We start from the raw sequence: 10,029 nt of genomic DNA, 5'->3' as shown, positions 1-10,029 counted from the left end.
GCTTCACACAGATAGGATGTCGGAAATGGCAACAGGGTTTTCAGTGCTGTGGTGGCGATCTCAGGGTATTCTGTCATGACTTTAATCCAGAACACCGACAGAGTTGTTGTCTCGAACATACTTTTAAGGCCGCCGTCATTTGCGATCTCCAGCAGTTGATCTTCTTGTTGCACAGACCTGCTGGATTCACCTGGTTTGTTGACAAATTGGTTGCGGATCCCTTCCTTGGCAGTTCGTGGGTCCTTTGTGGTTGGGAAGTAGCGCTCGAACTCTTTTATAAGCAAAGACAGGTGATCGTGCACCAGCTGGGAGAATGAAGGCTCAGGCTCAGTCTCACCCAAAATCCCCGCTAATGTTTGAAACATGTCCAAAATGCCTCTGTTGACGCGCCGTCCCCACAAATCCAGTTTGGCTTTAAATGCAGCTACTTTATCTGCCAACGTGAAGACAGTTGTCATTTTCCCCTGAAGTGACAGATTGAGTTCACTGAGCAGGCTTAATATGTCGCACAAGTAAGCCAGTTTTGGCGCTCAAGTGACCAAAATGTAACCGAGAGAATGCGGTCATTTTTCACAATAACAGATCGTTCAGACTCGGATAATAAATAAAACGGAAATAATTAATGATTTCTTGTGCGGCCCGGTACCAATTGATCCACGGACCGGTACCGGTCCGCGGCCCGGGGGTTGGGGACCACTGATCTATAGGAGAGCTGAGCATCTCTGTGGGGACATATAAACTGGCTCCTGAGTACATGATGTATCTAATAGACTGAGCAGACCCCAGTCTATGACATGAAAATGAATCAGCTACCAATGCTGGTCTTTCACTTAGTGCTGATTTCTAGTCAGATTCACAGAAGTCTGAAGCAGCGGTGACGTACATGTATTCAGTGACAGGTGCATTGCTGACAGTGTGGGCTGCAGCAGGGATGGAGGTCTCGCTGCCGTAGCTGCTGCCACAGCTGTACAGGCTGGGCATGTGCACTCGGTACAAGTTATCATGTCCTCCCGGCCTACCTCCATGACTCAGAGACTCATTATCACTGTTGTCCTCACTCCTGCAAAGACAACAAAACACTGTAAAACCAGCACCACCAGAGGGACCCCCTGTCCTGTCTGCCTGAGGGAGAGAGGAATTCTCTGCTGTCTGAAGCAGAATCACAGTCATTCTTCCATGGACCCAAAACGAACCGAACAAAGGCTGTGAAAACAGACTGATGTAACTGGAAAATTAAAAGCTCTAATTTTGTATCACCACAAGAAATTCATTTCCATATTGTCTAATAAATGCAGCAGCCTACTTTTGCAGAAAGAATGAGATTCTGCTTGCTTCTTTTCAAACAATGAGGCTCAGCAGTGTTTGGGAGAAAACAACAATACACTGATCAGGGGCTGTCAAAACAGAGCGACAGTGACACTGACATCATGGGCTGATCACATCCATAATATCCCAGAATCAAATCTTACAATACATTTTAACTAAATATGCATTTAAAATTGACTCAAATTAATAATACTAATAAAACTCTAGAAATGTTATGGCTCAATACAAAGCATGAATCTTCACAATCTGCTATTACAAGCTGTAATTTCACATGGGGTCAAATGAATTATAATAGTAAACATTAGTATTATATGATTTATAATAGTAGAACTTAGCAGGGACCACTGAGAAAAACAGACTGGCAGCGTAGAAGCATTTGCTTTATAACAGGAAGCTCCAGCTGAGATCACACTGATCAACACGACCCCAAAGTAGGACCAGTTAATTATGCGGAGCAGCTGAACTGACGGCTGTGCCTGGGAAACCACTCTCCTCGTAGCCATTCTGCAAACCTTATCTGCTGGTAATAACAAATAAATCAGGATAATTTCACCCCTCTGCTGCAGAAAATTACACCAGCTCAGACAATGGTTATGTTAGATGTAGGCCAACCCGGCAAAATTAAGGGGGGATAACAGGAAGTAATCTATTTGAAGAAGCAGCTAGAGCCTTCTGGACTTGTCCCAGTGGTAAACACAGTCATTCTCTAAATAGCACACACAAGTCTTGTGCAAAAATAGTCATGTTTCCCTAACTGTGTAGATGTTTTTTTCTGAAGCACTTTGTGTGCTTTACTTCCATGCCATCCAAAAGCAAGAGGGTTAGAAGCTATATAACCATAATTAATTGATAGGCTAAACCCTCATATATTATTTCTCACTGTATACACAGAACTAATACAAACTTGGTTTAAAAGCTTTTATGTTGGTTCCTACATGACTGTGAGAAGGGGGTATACAACAGGATGGCAGCAGACGTCTTACCGCTTGCCCCGCCAAGTATGAGGCACACTGCAAACAATCGAGCTGAACATGAGAGTGGTGACGAAGGAGAAGAGTACCAGGTAGATGAGGCCTTCCAATCCATCATAACACAGACCTGTCACAGCCTGGACATAGTCCTGCAACATGGGCAGGCAGTTTTATTGTGGCATGGACACACAGGTCAGAGTATACGTTTGAAAACCATAAGGAAGGACAGTGCAAAGAAACACATGAGATTTGGTAAAAAGTTTTCAAATTTCAGCATGTGTATTCTAAGAGGGTGTTTAAGATCCATGTGATGTTACTTCTCATTTAAGCTCACAGTTGGTGAACTACTGTAGAAGGAAGGCAATGCATGTTTTCTCTTGGCTTGAAAAAAAGCAATGCACTCCATGTTATCACAACTGGGAGTCTACATTATCTACACACTGCACAGCAGAAACTTTTCATAGTCTACTGAAGATACTACCATTGTCATAAAATAAGCAACAAGGAAAAACCTCACTTGCATTTGCACACTAGTTGCACAAGTGTAAAAGAGGGCTTGCTTTACACAACTAAGACACACTAAAAAATTGTCACAACAAATGAATCCCCAGGCCTTTTCATCAGACTTGGAGCAGAGCTACAGTAAAGGGCACCGCAGCGCTGCGTTGTGGCTTGTCATGTGACACGTCACGACTCCTGTAACACACACCAGGAGCAGCGTGAATTCAGTATGGGACCACCAAAATGGTTGAGTATTTAAGTATTTGATAGTTTTGATGTGTGTTGACAATATGGGACAATAACATCCTGAAACGGTGATGTGTGTCAGCCCTCACACAAGTGGTGAACTTTCACCGAAAATAATGCGTGCGGGTGTTTTGACGCATGTCACATGCCACCTGTGTGCAGTGCCCTTAAAAATATCTCAGTTTGTTAAGTCTTCTCCTCCCAGCTCACCATGTGCAGGCTACGACAGTCCACCAATGCAGTGAGCTGATGTAGACTGATCTCCGTGGTGTTTAGTATCCCCTGGATCTCTTCTAGACTTTCCTGAAAAAATAAAATAATAATAATTACACTGCTGAAACAAACTTTGGCAGCTTTGTATGCTTGGATACCAGGACTGATGCAACAGACAGTGGAAAACAAAATAAATTTGTGCATTTCTCACTGTCTACATGACAAAAATGCAACTGAGTGGTAATTTCCTACCTTAAATTATTGTAAACTGTCAAAAATAAGTGAATACAAATAAAGGTGAACAAAAAGGAAGCAGGAGAATAAATACCAATCTCTTATATAAATTCACTGACTATTCATTTTATGCACATTTATCAGGGATGTCTTTCACCATCATCCAGCTGTACACATCTACTCCAGCTGAAAAAGCCGATTCAATATCTGATATGTTTTAACAGAGCATCTTCCTTCTCCCTCCTGTTTTTGTTTTAGTAGAACACGTTTGCACAGCCTTGACACATTTCTCTGTGTGGGCACGTGAAGTGAAATATGCCTCTCTATCCCAACATCTCTTTTGTGGCTGTCAATAAAATGTAAAGACCAATGTGGGACAATACCACAGTTGTTGTATAGACAAAGGCCAGTCAAAGCCTAATGCAGCTCCCAGGTACACCGTCAGCAGACCTTTATGAGGGCAGTGGTGCTTCATGTCTCTGGACGTCAGTCTTTTGGCTCCATTCACTAGGATATTTTGTCACCACATATGATAGCACAAGATCGCTTGTGACTTCTGTGTGTGTGGGGAGGGTGTTTATGGTAAAGGCTAGCCTGGAATGCGGCATTTCTCGTAAAGCTTGTATCGATGGGGCTGGAGACATACCTTAGTTTGTTTATATTCTCTGGTGGCAGAGTGTAGCAGTTCAGACACATCATCCTGCATTTCCACTAATGCTTTGTGGCTCCCGGAAAGCTTCTGAAATGGAATATAAATACTGTAGCAGCCCAGCACATCTTAACAGTATCTGTATGTTTAACCATTACAAGTAGAAATCTAGTGAAAGCATACTGACAGACTGACGCATACAGTGGCTTCAGAGAGTATGCAGATCACTTGACTTTCTCCTATTTTCAGCATTTAATTTGAGTGGATAAAACTGCAATCTTTGCCCATCAATCTGCACTCAATAAACCATAAAGACAAAGTGGAAAACATGGAGATTTATTAAAAATCTAAACCAGAATTCTCTCATTTACTAAAGCATTTAGACAATTCAGTTTGTCATAGAGGCCCCTGGCCACAATTGCAGCTCTGACTCTTCTTGGATAAATCTGTAGAAACTTTGCACACCTGTATTAGAGCAGTTTATCCATCAGACTGGATGGGAAGCATCTGTAAGCAGCCACCTTCAAGTCTCTCCACAGACATTCTCTAGGGTTCAAGTCTGGGCTTTGGCTGGGCCACTCATGGACAGTCATGCCAAAAGGTGAACCGTCATCCCAGTCTTGGGTCAAGACTCTAGAGCAAGTTTTCTTCAAGGACCTCTCTATAGTTGGCTGCACTCATCTTTCCCTCAATTCTGACCAGTCTCCCTGCCCCTGACACTGTGAAGTATTACGCTGCTGCTACCATGCTTCACTGCAGGGATGGTGTTAGACGGGTGATAAGCACTGTGCCTGGCTTGGAGTTCTGTCCAGAGGATTCAATTTCTGCCTCCCCAGAGATTATTTTTCTTCATGCTTTTAGAGTCCTTTAAGTGCTATTTGACAAACTCCAAGTGAGCCGTCGTATGTCTTTTACTCAAAGTGTTTCTGTCTAGCTGCTCTACCATAAAGGCCTGATTGATGGAGGGCTGCTGAGTTTGTCGTCCTTCTGACAGGTTCTCCCACCTCTGCAGATGACTTCTGAAGCTCTGTGGTCACCTTCCTGACCAAGGTCATTCTTGATCGATTGCTCAGTTTGGTCAGACAAACCATAGGAACCATTTCACAGTTATTGAGCCCACAGCACCACTGGAAAAATTCAAAGCTTTAGAAATGGATTTATACCCTCACCTTGATCTATGCCTCACCACAGTATTATCACAGAGATCTACAGAGAGTTCCTCGGACTTTACGGCCTGTGGTTTCTGTGTTGACGTGCAGTGTGAATATACACAGGTGTGTGCCTTTCTAAATTATATCCAATTTGCAATCAAGTTCTAGACAAAATAAATAAATAATTAAAGCAAAAAGGACACACCTGACCACAGCACACAGGTCTCTGGGTAAGTTAATGTAGACTGATGGTCAAAAATGGCAAATTTATCCATATAAAATAAATTTGACACAATACAGCACTTAAAAAGCAAAGGCATCGGAATATCAACTGCAGCTATTATATATAGCTTTCTTTTCTTTCTAGCTGTTCTAAGAATAGATCCCTGGACTTCAGTAGCACTCAGATGTTTTGATTTATTCATAGAGTTTGAAAGATAAAACGTAGGTAGTCCATTAAAGCAAACTAGATTCACAATAAAAGTGACATTCTACTTTAGCAGAACATCTCTAGCATCTAACACACACTTTAAAGCAGATGCATACTATTAGCCGCTGCTGGCAGAATAGGAGCTATTGTACTGTTGAACAGAAAAAAGTCCCTTCTTTGAGGCAATGGGAGTGACTCACTGTGCCCACTTGAATTCTTACACATTACAAGGTCACATACATCATGTAGTGAATATGCTGCTGAGATATGAGTATTATAAGCATCAACTATTATCCAGACACAATCTATTAATTGTAAAAGGGGAAACTGGTTTGATTTAACATATATAAACAAGCAGAATGAACTCTGGAAATATATGCAACAAACCTGCTGGAAGGGGTTGGTCTGTTCTGAACTGCAACTAAGGTAGTACTGCAGGATTTCTGTGTGCAAAAGGACAGAATGAAGAGAACAAAATATGCCAACAGAGTCAAACTCACACGGAGGGCTGCAACTAACAATAATGTAAATATAAAGCATTTATAAAACTGCGGACATTAATTACAGTCACTTAAAGAAAAGTTAGTTAAGTGTCTTAATTTTGCTTTCCCTTATTTCACACTCCACGAGTTTTACTTCCTGCTTCAGTCACTAATGATTTGTTCTAAGGAGGAGGCCAAAAGACATTGTATTTTATAGCTCTCTTGTCGTGCTCTCTGCTGCCGTTATAGTCCGATTGCTTCTGTAACTGTGCGCCTGCTAAGCTAATCCGGAGCTCTGAGGTAACAAGTTCCAAATGAATTAAGTTCACGTGTCGTAAGAGCATGAGTGAATGTTTTTCCTTTGACACAGCAACAACAGCACAGCCACTTTCACAGCCAGTGAAAGGCTGAAGTATAACACAAACGGCAGTTACATCGTCTGTGGAGTTATTGTTAAATTACGACATGACCAGACTTGTATGTTGCTTCGTACACCGTGAAGCAAAGCAGACTGTGTTTAAGGTTTTAGACTTTCACATGCTATTATTACCCACTTCAGTTACGTCTACCACAGCACTGAGTAGGAGTAGATGAGAAATCCTTTATATGGGAGCGTGCAACTAATAAGCTACAACAATATCCACAAATACAAGCTCTGAGAAGACATACCACCACCGACCTAACACATGGTGTAACTGACGTCGACAAACACTGCTGTGTCAGGAGCTTCTTTCCCACACAGCTAAGCATGGGAGGAGAATTTCTGGTGCAGAGACGTACATATCAAATCGAGCCACTCTCCCACATCCACCCACACGCAAATATCAGGAGGAGCAGATTTCCTGGAGTCTGACTTCTGGTAATGTATAAACACACTGATGCCTCATCATAGAGCTCAGTTAGGTTTGGTGTCAGTTCTATGAACTCTACCACTGTTCTACCACACAGCAGAAAATGAAATATTTGTTCTGCTCCATGACTCAGTCATAAAACCTCAGAATAAAGCTTCACTTACAATGCAATGGGTAAGAGGAGTATTTTTTCTGTTTTATGATCACATTGATCATCAGTGAGCCATCCCTTCAGGTTTCAATTACAAGTTACTGTAGCTTGTTTATTAGACCAAGGTGTGGCATCACATTATCCTACCTGGTGAAACATTTTGGCCTGACCTGAGTCAAAACAAACCTGATCCCAGTCCCTGGAGTTTCAGAATGCTCTGTTGTATTTACAATATTTTGTTATCAAAGGATTTCTAAACAGGAAGAACGACTGGCTGCCAGACATCAGGGATGTAGCTCATCCAGTCTCTGCTGCTATAATTTGTTTTACAAATGAGGCCATTAGAATACCATATGGGTGCAAAATGACAACCTGCACAGATTACCTCTCTCTCTTCATCTGGATTAAGACCATGTGTCTGACATAACTACACAATGAGGAGAAAGCAGAGGAATGAAAAATAAGAATCAGGGCTGTTGAAATGATGCACATTCATAAAAAAATATAGCAGCCATCCAGGGGAGTAAAACAACAAATCCTGTGATGTAATAACACAGCATAATACAGTGCACAGAATAAGATGGTGCTCATTGTTCAAATGAACTACACAGCACAACAGTTAAACGGCGTCTCTGAACCACTTGTCCAATGCTCTTATCTCCTTTACTAATACACCGTGCTCTTCTAAACACACAACCCCTGGGCACTATAATTTTTTTTCTCCTTCCACTCATCCCATCGTGAGACGTATTGGGCAATTATTAAAACGAGACACATTAGACAGGCTTCTGTACTGCTTTGTAGGGCAGCCTATTGCCCCTTTGACCCTGCTGCAGATGTTGCAGTAAATTTAGAGGGTTTTTTATGGGCCATGGACAAGACGGAGAACAATATCCTCTCACTGGTGCACAATAATCAGAGCACTGAGACCAGGAAGGAGGAGGAGATTAAACAATACAGGCTGACATGTCCTCTACAATTATAAATGACTAATATCCACCATTCTGTAAGCTGAGTGAATATAAAGCCAACTATTTACAACATACATATGAAGGATACTTAAGTGTATGTGATTCATACCTTGACTGATGACTCCATATTGGTCTGCCACTTTGGTGACATATGTATTAGGAGCAACACAGAAGTCACTGGAGGACTGGAAAAACAAGATAATTAAAACTTAAATGAAGAAAGACAACTGAAGTGACTTTTTTTTTTTTTTACTTCATCTCAACAACAATAAAGTAAAACACGTTCACCAAGATGATCCTAAATGCAGTCATCTATGATGTGAGTAAATGATTGCAACTTTAAGTAGAATTACCGCTTTGTGGTTCTATGCCTCCGCCAACCAGTCAAATTAACAGGAATGGACAGACGTGAGGTCACTGACCTTGACCACCTAAATCTCAATTCATTCTTGGGTCGAAGTGGACACTTTTACCAAATTTGGAAAAAAAAAAATTTCCCTCAAAGCCTTCCTGAGATATCGCGTTCACAAGCATGGGCTGTACAGACAACCTGAAAACATAATGCCTCCAGCCTCGGTTATTGCCGACATGGAGGCACATAAACAGTCTTACAGTGTGACAGGCTGACTGTGTCTCAGCTGAGAGCAGTCACATAAACTATATTAAGACATTTACGTGTGAAGTCTGATTCATCTGCAGAGGAAGAAATCCTCCACATTGATATTTCATTTACATGAATACAGATTTGCATTCATTAACATTTTTCATCATCCCGGAAAATATACTTTAAAATGTCTGTTTGAATTAATAAAAAAGGTTTATATACAAAAATGTTGAATTTATGTCACTGTAGCCTGAACCTAAGCAGTGTTACCCATCCATAAGGCAGCTAAACTGGCTGCTTTGGCCTTCTGTGAACACGGACTGCAATATTACGGCTACAATGCTAATCCCAGTTGTTGATCACAGGTCTTAATAACCATGATTAGACTTAAGGATTTCTGGGAAATGCTGAGTAACCATTAAAAGACAACTGCTCTGTATTTTGTCATGTGATGCAATACAATAATAATACTAAGGTAGCTATTTCAACAAAAACAGAATATTTTAATTAGGAGTAGTATTAACTATACTGGACAGCATCATACATGCGTTTCTAATTTTTATCACTCACTGTATTTCACTACAATTTTTATCAGTAATTTGACTCGTCAAATGTAGTGCTTATGTAAAATAAAGACCGCCATATTCTGCCATCTCTGATTGTGCCACATATGAAATACATTGTATTAATTCCCAATTAACTCTGTCCAATTATATGCAAAGAACTGTGACGTTCCACCTGGAAAACAGGATCATGCTCTGATGGAGGCACTTACCACAGAGATGGCCAACTCCAGCCCCAGAGAGACCCAGCTGATTACCAGAGCCACGACACCAAACAAGCACACGCTGGGGAGAGCAAGAGAAGGTGTGAGGTTTAAGCACCTTTAACCTGCAGCGTTAAAGCCAGACAATTCTTATGTACATTGTAGTAGTAGAGGGAGAGCCGCTTAAGCTAGGCAAGTCTTTCAGTACATGTCAAACCTTCTAATAATCTACAGACAGTAGATTCAAAGAGTAAATAAAAAAAATAAAATAATTGATTAATTGCTGTTCAAGGGGGAAAAAAAGCCCAAGCTGTGTAGTTACGAACACTGGCACCCCACAGGGATGTGTCCTCAGTCCCATCCTCTACTCCTTGTTCACCCACGACTGTGTCACCTCTCACAAAGACAACATCATCCTAAAGTTCACGGACGACACCGCAGTGATAGGTCGCATCACTGGCAGGGACGAAGCAGCCTACAGGA

General features: G+C 41.4%; 1 protein-coding gene across 4 annotated transcripts in view; it reads right to left on the bottom strand.

Moving 5' to 3' along the window:
• The window catches only part of ttyh3a (tweety family member 3a), a 24,321-nt gene that overhangs the window by 4,666 nt on the left and 9,626 nt on the right, over window positions 1-10,029 (bottom strand). For all 4 annotated transcript variants that reach the window (XM_020607353.1, XM_020607352.1, XM_020607355.1 and 1 more), the window contains exons 7-13: window positions 9,556-9,628; window positions 8,286-8,361; window positions 6,109-6,164; window positions 4,138-4,230; window positions 3,255-3,347; window positions 2,310-2,446; window positions 884-1,060 (exon numbers count right to left, since the gene is read on the bottom strand). In XM_020607353.1, the coding sequence (XP_020463009.1) occupies window positions 884-1,060; window positions 2,310-2,446; window positions 3,255-3,347; window positions 4,138-4,230; window positions 6,109-6,164; window positions 8,286-8,361; window positions 9,556-9,628 (705 nt within the window). The remainder of the gene's footprint in view (window positions 1-883; window positions 1,061-2,309; window positions 2,447-3,254; window positions 3,348-4,137; window positions 4,231-6,108; window positions 6,165-8,285; window positions 8,362-9,555; window positions 9,629-10,029) is intronic.

This window comes from Monopterus albus, unplaced genomic scaffold (genome assembly GCF_001952655.1).
Source record: "Monopterus albus unplaced genomic scaffold, M_albus_1.0 scaffold85.1, whole genome shotgun sequence".
NCBI lineage: Eukaryota > Metazoa > Chordata > Actinopteri > Synbranchiformes > Synbranchidae > Monopterus > Monopterus albus.
This window is presented reverse-complemented; position numbering and strand designations above follow the sequence as displayed.